This window comes from Eumetopias jubatus, unplaced genomic scaffold (genome assembly GCF_037043125.1).
Source record: "Eumetopias jubatus isolate StellerSeaLion01/CBP00866 unplaced genomic scaffold, mEumJub1_p1.0 scaffold_10, whole genome shotgun sequence".
In the NCBI taxonomy this organism is placed as follows: Eukaryota; Metazoa; Chordata; class Mammalia; order Carnivora; family Otariidae; genus Eumetopias; species Eumetopias jubatus.
In genome coordinates, this window is record NW_028274816.1 from 117,481,581 (window position 1) to 117,501,211 (window position 19,631).

At 36.7% G+C, this 19,631-nt stretch overlaps 1 protein-coding gene across 8 annotated transcripts in view; it reads right to left on the reverse strand.

The window, feature by feature from the left end:
- Positions 1-19,631, reverse strand: part of BCAS3 (BCAS3 microtubule associated cell migration factor) — a 598,395-nt gene that overhangs the window by 343,340 nt on the left and 235,424 nt on the right. For all 8 annotated transcript variants that reach the window (XR_015769358.1, XM_028109071.2, XM_088028350.1 and 5 more), the window contains exon 15: positions 16,892-17,156. Coding sequence is in view for 7 of the 8 variants with exons in the window: in XM_028109071.2 (XP_027964872.1) it covers positions 16,892-17,156 (265 nt within the window). In the remaining variant the exon portion in view is untranslated. The remainder of the gene's footprint in view (positions 1-16,891; positions 17,157-19,631) is intronic.

The following is a 19,631-nucleotide window of genomic DNA, read 5'->3' on the forward strand; positions in this document are numbered from 1 at the left end:
AGCTGGGACAAGACCTGTAAGTGACAAATGCCATGAGAATGGATATTCTCACAGTATTTCTGGCACATCCAAACAGAGGAAGTCCCAAAAATCTCATGAGAAAATAAGCCCTTCTAAGACTCTCATCCCAGTTTTTTGGGCTTACTCTATATAGATAAACTTCTATAAGCCTTAGGCTTTTGGGTCTTTATCCAAATCCACAAGAGCTTTGATCCTTTAGAGGTTTACCAGTCCCCAAGATAGACAGAGTTCTCTTGGGAGAAAAAAATCCCAAGTTCCAACAAAATGGTTTCTCAATAAATTAAAGCAGGAATTCTACGTGGGAATAGAAAATCATTTAAAAATCAGAATTTATGAAACATCCCTTGATGCTTAAAGCTATGATATTTTGTTGTTTTCAGTTGTTTATTTGTTTAATTATTATTGTTTTTATTGTTAGAATACAAAGCACTAAACCAGAACAGTTCACACTGGGGTTTAACCACTGACTTTCTGTGTCTACTTGAACAAGTTTGCATTTTTGAAAAAGGAGTCATGAAAACAACCTCATGTGCTCTTTTTTTTTTTCCTTCTACCTTCTGTTAGAAGAATACTTGCAGGTACCTTATACTGAGGAACTCTCCATCCCCACGCTAACACATACATAGCACCACTGTCTGTGTGTCAAGTTGACTTGGTATAAGGTGCTTACTAGAAGTTTTGCTAACTTCAAAATGCCATCTTATCATTTAGGCATTGTCCCCAAGTACGTTTTCCCAGACATTCTACCCTATAAAAACACAGAGGAAAAATGGATTAAGTTGAGGATAAAAGTAAAGAGACAAAATAACAATGGGCTTTGTTGCTGCACTAAAGGAACAGCTTGCCAGGTCAGCTTTGCAGAGAGGCATATTCCCAAACCAGTCATCATTAATGGACTCATTTCCACAGGAAAAAAAAAAAAAAAAAAAAGACAGAGTCTGAAAACTCCGGACAAAAGAAATCCCTGCAGACAAAGTAAAAACAAATTAAAAGACCCATTATAAAACACAGATGCTACAAGGAAAATAAACTTTGCAAGATTTACTGGGCTTTGACAAACGTGAACATTTGTGGAAAAGACATCAGCAACAACTCTCAGGTAATGCGGTTGCAAAGCTAGACTCCTTTCTGTTTTATCTTTACCCTGTCTGCAGAAGCTGCCAGGCTGGTATTCTTAGCTTCTGAATGCAGTGATGTGAGAACATGTGAATGTGGCAGAGTGCCAGCTTCAAGAAGTTTCTGCGGCCAGCAAGATCCCGAAAGTGTTGACCATTTCAGATTACGCTAAATATTAAAGTTAATGTCAGTGTATCTGTGAGTGCATACGTTTCTTCTCAAATGCAATCAAGAAGTAAGACATAAATGTAATTATATGCCTTCTCCCCTACTTTAAAACATTTCCCTATCCTACCGTACTGTGAGCCAAGGTGAATAAAAGCAGTTAAAAGGACATTAGGCAATCAAGGAATCAGAGCTGTAGATCAGAAAATACCTTAAAACAGTCTCATTTCAGTGAGAAAGAGAAAACTTTTTAGGGTAGGTTTCTAGAAGTACAAACTTACAGTCTGTTGCCAGTGGCGGTCAAAGGAGTCTTCTAGGAACAGAAGGTGTAAGAGACTAAGAACTATAATGGAATGAAGCGAACCAAGTGGAGTTTTTGGAGGATAAAGGAGCATTGTCTTTTGTTGTCATTAGGGATGCAGGGCTAAATACAAAATGGCAAAGATACAGTTGTGAAAAAGCAAAAGGACATGCGGTGGTGTTGATGGTACCCTATGGGAAAGCACTGTGATTAGGAGGCCTGCATTTTCTTCTCACTTGTTGATCCTTACCATGGACACAGACCTTATTCATGCCAAGTACTCCATTTTTCTGCAAGTTAACCGTAAGAAACTTTCCTATATGTTGGACTCCTACAATAGTATCAAATTCTCTTCTCATCACCTCTCCACACTCATCTATAAGATCCACGCTCGGTCTAGGATAGAAGCCTCCCTGTCAGTGTCCTTGGTCTGCTACTATTTTCAACCACCACATTTTGTAATTGGATTGGTGATGCCCACTGAAAGCCGATGTCCATGTAACAACCTGGCACCCCCAAGAAGGCAATTCCATAGGAAGACCTCCATTTCCAAACATCCCATTATTATTGTTCTCGTTCCAATGATTTCCCTGTTCTCAGACCTCATATAGATGTTCTATCCCCTACATATCTTTCCAAATAAAAACCAGGTAATGAGTTTGTAGGGGGTGTGCACACACACACTCATGCTTTTTTGCTTTCCACAGACAACCAAAACTTTTGGTCTGCTTTTAATAACCTGCTGTGGAACTGACAGGGATAAAAATCCAAAATATACCCGTGAGTTTAACTAAGTTAACTCCGTAGTTGAAAAGCTCCCGACTTCTTCACTCTGTCAAAAAGAGCACAATGGTAGCTTGTTTTGAAACAATCGCTGGAAGTCTGGGTTCCAAAAAGTTAAAAACACTGCTTAGCTCTCGCTTGCCATCTAATTTAACATTAAAGCTTTCTCAGCCAAACACTCGATAATTATTTAATCAGAACCAAATAAAATCCTTTCTGAGTATATAAAAAGTATCCTGTGCAAATGGGAATTTCCTGAATGTGGGTTGTTTTGGTTGGGATGGGAGTCTCTATTTCTCTATTTTGTTCTTTCTCTTGTTCTTTTTTTTCCCCCCTTTCCTAGATGAGAACGACAAGCTTCCCAGCTGCCGTTCCAGGACTTTCACCCTCCTTTTTGACCTTTTCTCAGGCGTATTCCAGCATAATCCGTAATCTACTCAAGTAGGAAAAGGAAGCAGCAGTGCCCTGGTGAGGAACACTGCCTTCTGACCCACATACCAAACTGGGCGGAAGCAATGCTTGTTCACAGGAGCCAAGGAGAGTAGAACACACAATTAGAAGAAAATGAATAATATACACATATTTTTTTAAAAGACGTTAACAACAACCAAACGGTTTACAGTGACAAAGTTCAAGACAGAAAAAGAGTTCAAGGACGATTCTCACTGGGCATTGACTTGTGTCTCCCTGTAACATTTTTTGGGGGGAGTGACAGATGATGAAATAAAAATACTGCAAACCTGTATGCATTTCAAGCAAAAACACCTGTCGCTCTTCAACTAAACAGTTCGTGGCTACACAGACATAGGTATTTGGGGGAAGAGTGGGAAGGAAGAAGGTAAAAGAAGTCTCCCACAAACCGACTTGAAAACAAGACTGTAATCTTTTTTTTTTTTTTTTTGCAAGATGGGGGTTGAGGTTTTTAATGACATCATCATCACTTCATCCCACTACATACAAGGTAGCCTGCATGGAGCTCTGCACGAGTGCTTATGACACATCAGGAGAATTAAAACTTCATGTTCTGGAGAACTGAAATTCTACTAATTACTCAATAACTATTTATAAATTTATTTCTTATATATTTACACAAATTTATGTTTATAAATAATTAAAAATCTGCGAGGTGGTTTTCCTTTTGTAGTCTGAATACATTTTCACCAGTTTATTATCTTAATGTGCTCACAAGTATCATATGTAAGTCTGATTATTTTTCTTTCCTGAAATCTAAAATAAAGTCAATTAAATTTAAAAAGTTAAAACCTAAAAATTAAAAATCAAAAGGAATGAACTGTTGCTAAACTGCATGTACAGCAAGAACAATCTAAGCTACACTGAAAATATACCACAGCATGCTTAGAACAAGGAGTCCTGGAATGTAAAAATAAGCCTGGACAGGGAGATGAGATCAAGAGTTAGAAACATTGTTTGTAAGATGCAAGAATACAAACAGGGGAAAATTAAGAAATATGTCCGAAAAGTTTCAAAGATAAAGTAAGGTATATGGGACAGGCATTTCTGAAATATATTGTAGGAAAATCTTTTGCCTACATTTCTCTCTGCAATTTAGTCTCAATCACACAGCCAACCCAAATTTATAAAATGAATGAAAAAAGTCCCCCCCAAGTGGGAAATTCATTAGTTTATTGTTCTTGGAGCACTCCAAGATTTGAGATGAAAACTTATAAGAGCTGGTACTCTTAATATTTAATAAATTCGAGCAAGTTTTAATTCATTTTAAACATTAGGATTGCCTGCTACTCTTACAACAATGAAAAACCAAACAAAACAGTAAATAAACTATATTTAACACTAGAGATGACAAAGCAAACCCTTTTATAAATAAGGAGAATAAAAGAAAAGGCTCCTGGGTCTTTCACTTTAAGATTCAAATTAGTCCTAAATCTAATATAGTTAAGCAGCCTCAAAATTTCCCACTCTTCCAAAACAAGCTCAAATCGCGTTTTGAGATTAAGCGCTCAGAAGTGAAGACTTTTAAACCTGGTGAAAAATCTCCATAATCTAGCATCACTTAGACCAAATTTGGGGTGCCATGAATTTCCCAAAGTATAAATAAATCCTCACTGAAATTCTTTTGAAAATATACTACGCCCATATCCCCCCTCCTTATCTCACAATGAATTTTGCATCATGTCAGCAAACAGAAGGATGAACTTCGTTATCCAAAGGAAAAAAAAATACATAAACTTATCTGCATCATTCAACAAATACAACTTTATTACTGAAACTGTTGAACATATAGCATGTGGAAGAATTGGGAGTTGGCTCTGAAATAAAAACAAACACAAAACAAGGCAAAATATTAAATAAGTTGCAAGATTTAAGAAGCATTTGTTTCAGACCTGGAGGATTCAAAATGACTTAATTCAACATTTGCAAAACTTGCCTTTTTCAAATAAACATCGTATACTTCAGGAAAAATTAAATACAAGTCAAAGTATTTTCTGTTGACAGCATAGTAGTAAAATGTAAGCAACTTTCCTAATAATCAAAAAGATGTAAACTGGAATATCAATAGCAAAGATGCCCTTCTCCCTACAACGTCCTTCCTGTTCCCCACCCCCACCACACAGAAGCTTTCCTTCTTTTTACCCATGACTGTTAAGGATATTTTCTGGCTCTATTTCAGCATCATGACTCAGGTCATGAGAAGTGTCAAAGATGCATTTCCTTCAGATGGGAAAGAGCAACAGATTTTAACAACCATACAAAGTTGGGAGTACAGTGCAAAAGGGCCAAGTCAGCATTTTTGACAGCAGGGAAGATAAAACCTTTTATATTCACATATATTTTATTTCCAGCTTAAAAACATTTAAATATCTTTCTATCAAAATATGCTTACATGTCCTGCTCAAGAAGAAAACAGGAAACCCATACCCAATTTAGCTGCCTAAATTATCAACAATTTGTGAAAGAACAGTTCACCCAAAAAAAAAATAATAATAACCCAAAGTACACCATGTAAGTGTTAATAAACTGTTCAAGTCCTTGTCTTCAAAACTTATTTTTCCAAAAGCAAGACCAGGAATTTATCTGTGTACATAAAAACTCCCTTGATAGAAAGTCTTTGAGGGTGAGAACCACAAAGAAGAGTGATACTATGACCATATCCGGGCACCATATCCTTCCCTGTAATTCTCCTGCCTTAGCAGAAACACTTTTTCTTAATCAGCTGGATCATTTCCAAAAACCATATTCACAGTACTGTCATTTTATATTTTCTCTTATCCATGATTTTATCAAATGAGGACACACTTCAATCCACTCCAAAATTAGGCAAGGGTGAAATATTATTGAACATTCATTAAGCATTCCCTACTAAGGATGAAAATGGAATAGCCTGTCTCTTCTGAAGCTGCCAACAACAACAATGCCCACATTAATTCCAGTCTATCCATTCGGAAATAGTTTCACTCCTGTGCCTCATTCTAGCTTCAATATTCTCACCTGCAAAAACACATCATCCAATGTTAATAACTCTTTCAATGAACCTTAAATCCCTTTCCTTTTCTCATCCTCCTCCAAATTCTAAGCATCATTTTATGCTAAGAACTATTATGCTAAGAACCATAATAGTTTCTATTTCTCAGTATGTGTAACCCTGCCACAGCCCTAACCCCACTCTCCCTACCCTTTTGTAGCTTATAAACTATGGGCCAGCAATCAGATTTTTATTTCCTGCTCAGATTTTAAGTTCAAGAGTACTCACGGCTGCTACTCCCAACTCTGATAAATTTCTAAGTCTGTTTATTTGGGTCAATCATTCAGACACTGGTCATTATGTATCCTAAGAAGCCTAATTTCTACTCTCTTCTCCATCTCCATTTTTTTCTAAAACCAAATTTTGAAAAAAAAATGTTTCAATGGAATCTGAGCCAGAATTTCTTACTTAATTGTCTTCCTGACTGGAAAAGTAAGGCAATGGTAACATGCAAATGGGTATTTCAAATCCTCTTGTTATTCTAATCACTAGACTGAAGTAAAAGAACTCCCTCAACTCCCTGAAAACTGACTTCTAGGTTGATTGTCAGAAAGTCTCCACCCCCCCCCAAGCCCACCCCAAACAGAAGATTCCTTTCTGGGAAAACTGACCAGTCTAAGTGAAAAGATCTGCAAATACTACTGACTGGGGATTCCCTAATACAACTGCCAGTCCCACCTGAGGGATCAGTGGGAGCTAGAAGCTGGCATGACCTACTCATGCTCAAAGAACTCCCAATCAATCAGCTCTTTGGTATGGATGTGGTGATTGGCTGAATAAAAATAAAATAATGAAGTAAATTAATAAATAATAACATTTCAATAATAAAATAAAAATAAGAATGATCACCAAGTCCAAAAAAAAAAAAAACAACCAAAAAACAGAACGATTGCCAAGGATTCCTAGACGTTCAGGTTGATATTTTGGATTAATCAGTCTGAGGCTGGGCCTAGGCATCAGTACTTTATAAATCTACCCGGAGTAAATTATAATGTACAATCAGGGTTGAGGACCACTGTCCTAATAGGAAAAATAATGATCATAACAAAAAAACTGAAAAAGGAACTCATGTGAAATAGAGATAATGCAAGAAGCAAAAAAAATGCCTCCAAAACTGTATCTATATCTCAGAGAGATAAAGAATATTCCATCTATAAAAAAAGACATGGCTGTGATAAGAAAAAAAATCATTTGGAGAAAAGGATATTCTAAAATATGTTGCAGAAATAAAAATACAACAAGGTTAGAAGACAAAGTTGGGGATATTCTCATAAAGTAAAACAAAAAGACAAACAGAAAAATAGAAAAGGAAGTGACAGGTTCAATGTCGGAGATCTATCATCCAACTAACATGATTTCCAGAAAGGGGCAAAAAAGAAAACAGCAAGGAAGAAACTACGAAGAATGGAAAGAAGGAGCCTCTGGGGAATGACACCTAAGAATGGAGAGGGGTAGGGCAAGAGAGTGCCATTTTTCATTGTAAAATTGTGGTCTTATTTGATTTTTATAATAAATGTATTACTTTGATAAAAGTTACATTAGATAGGTAAAGAAAAACAACAAAACACCAATCAATGTAGAAAAGAGAAACAGAGATTAACTATAAACTCTAATAATGCCTCAATGGTAGAGTTTAATCACTCTGGTCCCATAAAGTATGGAGATAACAAGTCCTAGAACAGCAATATGTAGAGAATCGAAGAAAGGAATTTTTAGAACATACAGACCCCACTTATTCAAATGATTAAAAAGTTTGCCTCCACTCAACTACCTGAATTCATTCATAGAATCTAGGTATCTGGATGGAGTACTAAAAATGGATTTTAATTAATAGTAATATATTTCACAAGTCTGATTCTCTAAGAAGACCTTGAGGAATAAATCATAGAAAACATAATAAAAAGGAAGCCAGGTTATTATAAAATGTTCTAAGACATCAACATCCATAGCACACCAGGTTCATGCCAGGGTTGCCATGATTACAATCATAGGAAAGTTTAGAAAAGATCGCCCTCTAGAGGCATGTCTCATTAACCATTTAAAAGCAAAACTATAAAAACCTGTAGTTTGATTTGCCAACCTAAAAAAGAGAGAGAGAATGTATTTCATGAGCAGTAAAAAACAAAAGAACAAATTCCAGGTTAGTTTCAATAGCTAACCATGTTGTGTGGCACTTAAGAGAAAATTTTCACAGGGAAACAATGTGGCATATTCCAAATGAAATAGACAAAAAGATACAATGTTCTAGCAGAGTTCAATCCGTTTTTATAGCACTACATTTTTAACATTTATTTTAATGGCAATACAAGAGTTTTGAAAGATACGCCACAGGTCATTTTATTTACCTCAAAAACTATGCTATCTGAATCTCCCTCTCAATTTTGCTATGACCTAAAACTGCTCTATAAAATAGTCTATTAAAATAACTTTGCTATCTTTATTTAATAGATGGTGTCTTCAGTTAGTGCTTCTGAAATGAAAGCATCTTATTTTCAGTAAGGTACTAATTATGAGGTCTCTCTTTTCCATCCATTTTCCCTAAAGAACTCATCTGCTCTCTCTGAGAAACAATAGGAAGTGACATGAAAATATTTAAAATACATACGATTTTGGTGTACATAAAGGTAAAGACTAGCATAATATTGTAATTTTGCAACACCATAAAAAGGATGATAAAAGAACTTAAAAGAAAACAAATTCACTAGGAACACTATTAGATCTAACAAGAACAAATTAGAATGAAAACTTCAATCTGAACTAAAACAATAAAGTCCACATAACCAGTGAAAACCCAGGTAAGTAAACTAAGAGAGCCGAAAAGAAGGTTTCATCCAGTTAACATGTATATACCATGTATATATACTCTGTGTGAGATGAGGCATAAAATTTAAAGCAGAACTACGGTGCACATGATTGATTTTTCTTGGCAAAAATTAAAACATACAAATGGAAACTTCAATCCACAAGTAAACAGTGTTGTGGAAAGAGAAGTCAAGAAACATCACATTATTATTGATTGTCTTAAGTAGGTGAAACTGTATAAGGCTGAAATGTGTGGTTGTTTTGTATTTACAATTGTGATGTGGTCTGAATCGAGAAAACTACTGATCAACAAAAGCAAGTAATTACAAAACCATCAAATAAAGGCTATAAACAATTCCTGAGTGGTAAAAAGAATGCATCCTACAGATGCTTTAAAAAAAAAAAAGTGATGCTACCAGTTATTTAAAAGCACTTCACTAAAACCTGGAGGCTTCAAGTCCAAGAACTCGGAGGCCCCTCTAGAGGTCTCATTCTCATCAGCCAGCTCCATTTGGAAGAAGCAGAATCTGGAATTCAGATGCCAAAAGCTGTGACTCAAAGAGGACTCCTCTCCTGAGGAACAATGAGTTGATGGGAAAGGAGACACTTCCGGAAACTCTGGAGAACTGCAGAAGTGAATCCAAAACCCCTCTGTTAACTCAATGGAAACAGCAGGATTAAAAAAAAAAAAAAAAAAAGGCTAGCCCTATCACATAATGAATGCCATATTCCTGGACCTATATTGGAAAACTAGTTTGTAAAGTAAAGAAATGCAAAGACTCAAGAATAGGTGAATAAATCAATCAAATTGTATTTCCTGATGTAGGATATTAAAATGAGCAAAAACACATGCAAGAGAAGGAATGCTACTGCTCGTACTTTCAGGTTTGTGTTGGTATCTCCCTTCATTTCTGAAACAATATTAGAAGTCCACTTATCGGGATGCCTGCGTGGCTCAGTCAGTTAAGCATCTGCCTTCGGCTCATGTCATGATCCCAGGGTCCTGGGATCGAGTCCCACATCAGGCTCCTTGCTCAGCGGGGAGTCTGCTTCTCCCTCTGCCTGCCGCTCCCCCTGCTTGTGCTCTCTCTCTCTGTCTCTGTCTCTCTCTGACAAGTAAATAAATAAAATAAATAATATAAATAAATAAAATTAAAAAAAGGTCCACTTATCAACACTGAGTCCAATAATGCTATAAAAGCCTCTACATAATAGTCACAATTATATTTCATTTACTCATTATTCAGTGAATTATTCATTTATTCTGTCAAATTATTTATTTATTCATTTATTCTGTCAAATTATTCTTTTATTCTGTCAAATTATTTATTTGGGACTACACCAAAGTATGAAAAATGAATCAGTCCCGCATACCCCCTCAATAATAAACAGTATCAATAACAATAATCATAGCAGCTAATCTTTTACTGAGGATTTGATTATGTACCAAACACTACTTAAAGTTGCTGTGATCTGGACAGTAAATCTGTAAAGGTAGGTAATATTAGCCCCCCATTTTATAGATAGAAAATTAAGGCACGGGTATATTAAGCAAGATTACAGAGTTAGGAAGTCATGGGGGATATAGTCTATCACAGGTAGTCTGACTCCAGGTCTTCTAACTGCCTCCCCAAGCCAGTTACAACTTTGTAATGGAGATCATGGAAAAAAGAAGAAAAAAGGTAGAAAGTAGTAACCAATAAGTACAGATAAAGAGCATACAGAAGGAGTAAACACATAAAGTTAAACCCTTTATGTGAAGAGCGAGAAAGTGCATCATAGGCTGAGCTGAGCTTGACAGATGCATTCATCATTTACCTGAAGAAATAAGCAGAAAGCAGTTCAGGGGTAGGAACAAGGTGTCGGAGCTGGAAAGCAAAGGCAAGTCATTAAATTTGCATGGGGCGTAAATAATAGTGGAAGAAATGATTTCTTTATTCATCACAAATTTACTAACTGGTAGAAGAAATGCTGTTCTCCTAGAGGACAAATTTCTGACCCTTTTCTTTAAAGCTCCCAATACCTACCACCATCCTCACTTCCTGATTCTATAAAGAAACAAAAGCAGTCTTCTCTTTCCCCTCCAACTCTTCCCCCATTTCCTTGCTCCCTTTTATATCAGTGCTTCTTGAAAGACTTATCAATACTGGTTTCCCAATTTCTCTCTTCCTGTCCTACCAAAATCCACTCCCATCAGGCCCCTAACTCTACCAAACTGCTCTTATCCCAGTCACATGCCCTCTACGTTACTAAATTTAATGGTATTCTATCTTTTTCTCAGTCTTTATCTTAATTGACCTACCAGCAGAATTTGACATATGGTTCCCTCCCTTTTCTCAGAAAAAAACTTTTTTTCATTTGGCCTCCAGGATTTCTCATGTATGGTTTCCCTTCTATGTCACTAGCCACTTACTGGTGGAAGGCCCAGGGCTCAATCCTGAGACATCGTCATCTTCTTTTTTTTTCATACTCACTTATGCCTTCCAAACATTTATGTTCAGCCTGGTCCTTTCTACCAAACTCCAGGCTTCTAGGACCAAGTATCCACTTAATATCACTAGGACGTCAAAGACACATCTTAAACTAAACATGTCCAGAACTTCTGATCCTGACCCTATCCCCAAACCTGCTTTCTCACACTGTGTTCTTCATTTCACCTGAAGGTAACCCCGTCCTTCCAGCTGCTCAGGCCAGAGGCCTTACCAGTCATCCTGACTCTTCTCCTCTCATACCCGACACAACATATACCAGAATCAAAAATGTATCAAGAATAAAATTTACTACTCACAATCTCCATTATAAACAATTCAGTCTAAGCTTTGTCTTCTCTCACCTGGATTTTTGCAATACTCTCCTAACCAGTCTCACTAGGCTTCTACCCTTGTCAAGCTAAGACTATGAATTCTCAATACAGATCTCCGTTCCGATCCTGCTAGAACACAGGCTTTTTCTCAAAGCTCTCCACAGCTTCTCTGTCTCACTCTGAGTAAAAGTCCGAGGCTGACATGATCTGACCACATTTCCTCTGTGACCTCATCTTCTAGTATGCACCTTGCACACTGAGCTTCAGCCACACTGTCCCCTTTGCCTTTCCTTGAACACTTCAGGCACATCCTCAGTGCAGGGATTTTATACTGGCTGTTCCTTCTACCTTGAACTTGTTCCCCAGATACCTGCATGACTTTCTCCCATACTTCCATCAGATGGTTGTTCAAATGTTACCATCTCAATAAAGCCTGAAGGAAGCTTTCTAATTTCAAATTGCAATCCTCCTTCCATTCTTTACTTCTCTCCATAGCACATAACACTACCTCCCAATCCATTCTGTTCATTGTTCATATCACTCCACTAGAAAGTCAGCTTCATGGGAACAGGGATGTTTTCCTCTTTTGTTCACTGCTGTATTCCTAGGGTTCAGGAACAGTGTCTGGACATAGTAAACACTAATTAGTAGTTGTTGAATAAATGAATGTATCTCACAGCTGTTAAAATGAAAAGCAATGTTACCATGAATGAAAAGCTCTTCATTCTGACAAGTAATGATTTAAATCTCTATTGTCTTTATTAGAACGTCTAAAGATGTTTGAAAATTTTGGCTCGAAGCCTTAGAGTCTACATTTTACCAATACTACGCCAAGTGTCAAGATACAAAATACAAACAAGAAAAAGACCCTATCTTCACGGAGGTCAATCTATTGGGAGACACAGGCATGTCAATGAGCAAGTAACATATTATAATATGTTAAGAGTATCTTCAGAGTGCCAATATCAAGGCTGATACAGATGACACCACATCAAGAGATTTTTAAGAGAGGCTTAAGAGATGAAGTAGTATTTTTAGCTAGCTCAAAATGAAATGGGGTTTTAGTAGGCACTCAAGGAGGGGAGGGTGATAATTACTTCAAATAGAGAAAAGTATATAAATAGGAAAGGGGCCAAGAAATGAACACATGTGGCATATTCAGGGAAGGGTACAAAAAACTAGGTACGGTGGGACAAGAAGTTAGAAGTAAGGTGGGATCTTCTCTAACATTCTCAAAGAATGATGAGACACTGAAAGATTTTAAGCAGAAAAGTAGAAGATCATATTTATCATTAACAAAGGAAATGCTTGTGATAGTCATAAAAGGTTGAAGGCTACTGAAACAGATGAGGTAAGAAATGATGATCAGGTATTCTTAATCATTTTTGTGTCAAGGACCACTTGGACAGTCTGGGAAAGCCTGGGGACTCCTTTTCAGAATAATACTTATAAATACATGGAATAAAATAAATAGAATCACAAAAAAAAATTTTATATATATAGAAGCATAGTCATCATTATAGTCTAAAAATTAAGTTCTGCTATAGTATTATATGTAATAAATATTTAAATCAGTAATATTATTATATAACTACAAAGCAATGATGAGCATATTTCAAAATATGTTGTGTAATTTAAAACATTCCAAGATATATATTTTTTAAATATAATGTGATATGAAAACATGTGTTTTATTGGTGACAATGTCACAAATACAACTAATATTACTGTCATGTGTTATCTATATTCAAAATAAAAAGAAATGCTTAATTTTGGTTAGAGGATAGTAAACACAAAGATATAATTTCTCCCTATGCACATTCATGGATCTTAAGTTAAGAACCCTCAGAGAGACTAAAGTCCAGGCAACAAGATAGGAAATGAAGGAGATATTTAGAGAGAATATATTTCAAATAAATCAACATCCTCTGTTAAGTAAAAAAAAAAAAAAAAAGGCAAATAGATAAAATAATCCTAACCTAAACTGGATTGACTCCAGAGAGTAAAAAGGAAATATCCCTATATCAACTGTTATTTAACAGTTTCCTTTCCTTTGCTAAAAAGAGCACAAACAACGGTAATACCGCCAAAGCATGATTCATTTTCAAGATGAATCCCTCCCTGTTCAAAGGTTTACATTGTTTTTGACCAGCATCAGACTGTTTATCCACACAAACTGTAAATACATCATTTTTAGAACTAACCAACAACAATGCCCATTTTGTTTTGACATGTAAAACACAAAAAGAACATGGAGAAAAATGACCATCACTTGAATATCTACGCTTTAAAAATGAGAAATACTATACAGAATAATGGGGTGACATTCCAACATAATAAAATTTTAACACGTGATCAGGAGGAAAATGCCTCCTGAAATTCCTTCTTTCGAAGGGTCTGTTAAGTACAGCAGTACTGTCAAACAGTATAATCTCTTCTCTGAGACGCTTTCTGTTAGCTTCATGCAAGAAAAGGAAGAGAGCTGTGAAAGCCATCAAGCTGAGAGAAAATCATACATTTTTACTCAGAAATCAAGTATTGCTCTTCAACTATGTGTTCTTTCACAAATGACAAATCCTTAATTGACTGGCACCTCGCACCCTTCTACAAAAATACACTGAAAATTATTTATTCACAAAAATTTAGTATCTGCCTTTTCCCTTGGACTAGAAGATAATACACGAGAGCAGAGATTACCTCAAATTTTTGTGTACATTATAACCAAAGCCTAGCACAAAACCTGGTATGTGGTAAGCTTAAAAGGGAAGAAAGAACAGGAAGAAAAAAGAAGCTCAAAAGAAGACTTTCTGGATATATATAAATGTGAGGACTAAAAATCCTTCCTAATTTTTTACTATTATATCTGTTCTCTGGTCAACCCACATGCATTCTGAATCTTTCTCCATGAAGTGTTTGGTGAAATTTAATTGGAGAAAAATACTCAACACAAAGAGAAAGGTCCTCAAAGAACCAATACTATGAGCTAATTATATGACAAAATAGTTATACCTAAAAGTTTAAGTAATTATTTCTGAAGTAATATTTCTTGCAAATGGCTGAAAATACAAATATCCCATAGCTTACTAAGCTTTTTTTTTTTTAATTCCAAATGCTTTTTTAAATGACTGTTTTCACCTAGGACTGATTCTGAAAGATTTTCAACCTTGAAGATCATGGGTCACTAGTTAAATTAAGTAAAAATAAATAACAACTGTTCTTATAAAAATAATGGGGCCAAAGCATAAAGCATCATCTAAAGAGAAAACAGAAGTCTTGAATTTTTTTTGAGTTACAGAATTTCTCCCCAGGATCCATTTTCCTACATATGTTTTCATTCTATCTTAAAACTTCCTACAAAAAATACATATCTAGGATTGATTAGGTATTACAAAAGGATATATGTTTAAGCAGAAGCTAAAACAAATAAGGATGGGTATATAGCCAAAAGATCTACAGAAGTACTCAAACAAATACTTGCATACCCATGTTCATAACAGCACTATTCAAAACAGTAAAGAGGTGGAAACAACCCAAATGTCCATCACTGGAAGAATAGTTAAAACTGTGGTATATACATACAGTAGAATATTACTCGGGCATAAAAAGGAATGAAGTACTGATAAATACTACAGTGTGGATGGACCTCAAAAACATACCACATCATATAAGGCAGAAACAAAAGATCACATATTGTATGACCGCAGCTACATGAAATATCTAGAGCAGGTAAATCCACACAGACAGAAAGCAGATTGGTGGTTGCTAGGGGCTTAGGCGGAGAGGAATAGGTAGTAACTGCTTAAGGAATATGTGGTTTGGGGGCACCTGGGTGGCACAGTCAGTTAAGCCTCCAACTCTTGGTCTCAGCTCAGGTCATGATCTCAGGGTCGTGAGATCAAGCCCCACGTCGGGCTCTGCACCCAATGAGGAATCTGTTTCAGATTCTCTCTCTCTCTCTCCCTCTATCCCTTCCCACCACACATGTGCTCTCTCTCCCTCTCTCATTCAAATAAATAAAGAAATCTTAAAAAAAAAAAAAGAACACATGGTTTTCTTCTTGGATGAGGAAAACATTTTGCAACTAACTAGAAGTGGTGGTTCATTGTGAACACACTAAATGCCATTGAATTGTTAACATCTAAATAGTTAATTTTATGTTATGTAAATTTACGATCAACTGAATAAATAAAAATTGATTTCTGTAGTAATCATAATCTCTCTCTATAAAATTCCTTATTCTTAAAAACCTAAATTGGTCATCTGTCAAGGAGAACCTGCAACACTTTAGAAAAAATGTCATTTAATGTAAACAAATAATTTTTTGTCATTCCAGTGGAAATAAAATGGTACAACTATTCTGGTATTATCTTCCAAGGTCAAGATTCACATACACTCCCAGCATTTCCATTAAAAAATGAGTACACATTTGCAACAAGAAACAAGTGCAAAAATGTTCACTGCATCACTACATATAATAACCCAACACCAGAAACCTGTCAAATACATATCAACATCAGTAGTAAAAAGGATAGTTAAATAAATAAGTAGAAGCATATTTGTACAATGGACTATGTAAGAGCAATGGAAATAAATGAAGCAAACCTACACAGAACAACATGAATTAATTTCACAAACATAATCCCATAAAGACATATTTTAAAATAAAACGCAAAGGGTGCCTGGGTGGCTCGGTCAGTTAAGCAGCTGCCTTCAGCTCAGGTCATGATCCCAGGGTCCTGGGATAGAGCCCCGCATCGGGTTCCCTGCTCAGCGGGGAGCCTGTTTCTACCTCTCCCTCTCCCCCTGCTTATGCTCTCTCTCTCTCTCTCTGTGTGTCAGATAAATATATAAAATCTTTAAAAAAAATAAAAATAAAACGCAAATGCTGCTCTAAAATACACAACTCATGACTATTCTTCTCCAACAATGAATATTTCTTAATGAACTATAGTACCAACTCTGGATAAGACAGAGTTTTCTGGAAAAAAATCTATAGGTATGTGATTGAATCTATAAATTTATGAAAATAGTCTTGAACTTCATATTCCATACATATGACACAAAGTATGCCTTATATATTAAAAAAGTTAGCATGGCCAAGATCACCATTCCTATGTTGGCTTCAATTTATTAAATGACTTAATAAATTTAGAATGTTCTCGAATGAGGGGCGCCTGGGTGGCTCAGTCGTTAAGCGTCTGCCTTCGGCTCAGGTCACGATCCCAGGGTCCTGGGATTGAGCCCCGCGTCGGGCTCCCTGCTCAGCGGGGAACCTGCTTCTCCCTCTCCCACTCCCCCTGCTTGTGTTCCCTCTCGCTGTGTCTCTGTCTCTCAAAAAGTAAGGATAATAAGAGAAGGATGGTAGGGGTCAGTGGAGAGAGGAAAAAATTAGGTTTACCATGCAGAGGTGATCCAGAAGGGCTACTTGATAGACCTGGAACAGGGCTACAGCGACCTCCTTGCTTAGACGTCAGTTCTTGTTCAATTTCTTCCAGCCCAGCACTTTTCTGGAAACGGCTCATACGATTCACAACTCGTGGGGACATATGTGTTCGAACGCAAGGCTGGCCACCATAAGGGTTGATGGGGAAAACATGGGAAGTCCCCCGGAGAGTACTAACCACAACCCAGCGACAGTCGTGGCTGAAGCAGATGTCTTGTACCTAGAAATGGATAGGGAAAAACACAAACAGGACTGAAACTATTTGGATTAATATGTTAATTAATTGAATTTAAATTTTTTTAAAAAGGGGTAAAAAAAAGAAACCATTTGGATTTATCTAGTATCACACACATATCACCAGATGTAAATAGAAATACTTGTCTTGTTAGCAAATTTACCTTATATCAAGTTATAAATTAAAAATTTTATTCTACAGACGAGTTTCATGGTGAATATTGATCAAAAGACATGTACCATATGACCTCACTGATATGAGGAATTCTTAATCTCAGGAAACAAACTGAGGGTTGCTGGAGTGGTGGGGGGTGGGAGGGAGGGGGTGGCTGGGTGATAGACATTGGGGAGGGTATGTGCTACGGTGAGCGCTGTGAATTGTGCAAGCCTGTGGAATCACAGATCGGGTGCTCGCTTCGGCAGCACATATACTAAAATTGGAAGAATCACAGATCGGTACCTCTGAAACAAATAATACAATATATGTTAAGAAGAAAAAAAAAAAGAAGATAGCAGGAGGGGAAGAATGAAGGGGGAAAAATCGGAGGGGGAGACGAACCATGAGGGACAATGGACTCTGAAAAACAAACTGAGGGTTCTAGAGGGGAGGGGGGTGGGGGGATGGGTTAGCCTGGTGATGGGTATGAAAGAGGGCACGTTCTGCATGGAGCACTGGGTGTTACGCACAAACAATGAATCATGGAACACTGCATCAAAAACTAATGATGTAATGTATGGTGATTAACATAACAATAACAAATTTAAAGGGGAAAAAAAAACTCCCTATCAGGGATTTGATACATTTTAGAAGCAGAGAATTCTGTCTCTTGCAGCACTGAGTGCCAAGTCAAAAATCAGGACCTAGGCAGTTTCACCCTATAGAGCTACAAAAAATTTATATGAATCAGGTTTATTTTTCTAAATTAATTTGCCTCCTAATAAACATAAAATAGTAAAAATAAAAACAAACATTATATAATGTAGGTGAAGTTATTAATCCAATCCTTCACTAAACAAATATTCATGAGGTTCCATGCTAGGCGCTAGAAATAAAGAGGGTAAATAAGAAATAATCTTTGGGAAGAGTCAGAGGAATGAGCCAGACTTGGTCTCATGGTCTGGAGGAACAACCCTGCACACATCTGCTTGTTCTTTTCCGTGCATAAGATTTTTATTTAAAAAAAAGAAGAAAGAAAGAAAGAAAGAAAGAATCTTCAGGCTCACAGCCTAACAGGAGAAAAAGACATGTAAGAAATTTGTGAGAATGTAATAGTACAAAGTGAAGTAACTGTCTTATATACCAGGCACAGTGGTTAAGAAAAAGGAAGAAATATATGAAGTTTCTGTGAGAGGTAAAAAGGAGATGGTGAAGTTGGAGGTGTAGGAAGTGCCTGGATTCTGGAAATAAGTTTTGATGTAGGATATACTTACAGAGAAGGAGAGAAGGCACTCCAATTTAGATATATTCAGATATTCTACATTAAATATAAATGCATAGAGAGAAGATGGAAATGATGAGCAAGTAGTTCAGCATATCCAAAAAAAAACCATCAGACTTGGCAAAAGCCAGGGCAAGAGGTATTTGGATTTTATTTAAGAAATAGGGGAGTCAAGATTTCAATTTTGGAAGGATGACTGTGGGAGTGAAATGTAGGGGAGTGGATCTGCAGTTGGGATAAGGGTAGCTGAAGGAAAACTATGAAAAAGTTCCTTCACTAGTCAGGGATATAGGAGTCTGGAGAAAGGTGGGATGCAGAAGAGAAAAGGTATCAAAACACCCTAATCTCACCCACCCCCCTCTACCCCCTGCACCCCACACACAAAACTCATATATCTCTAGTGGTTGGCAAACTTTGCAGGCCATCCAGTCTCTATCTTCTGCTATAACTACTCAACTCTGTCCTTCTAGTGTGAAAGTAGCCATAGAAAATATGTAAATGAATGAGTGCAACTATGTTCAAAAGAAAACTTTATTTACAACAAGTGGTTGGCTACAGACTTGATTTAAGGAAAGTTAGTTCCCTAATTTGTATGACACTTAACAGGCGCTGAATACAGAAGTTCCATTATTTTCAAATTAGCAAACTTAATTTCCTACTTTCATCTTGATATCAGTATAATGATAACAACTTGAACAAAAATGGCCCCATTTACTTTTATCCTTAAAAAAGAAAGTCAAGTAGGGGCACCTGGGTGGTGCAGTCAGTTGACTATCCCACTCTTGGGGTATTGGGATCGAGCCCCACGAGGGGCTCCATGCTGGCTTGGGATTTTCACTGCCCCTCCCTCTGCCCCTCCCTTCTGTGTGCACGCACACTCGCTCTCTCTCTTTCTCATCGATAAATTTAAAAAAAGAAAATGTATGTATGTATATACCCATATATATGAATCCGTGGTATATTAGCTACCATTATAATATGAGCTAAGTAAAACTCCTTCAGTGGTCAGAGAAGCCCACACT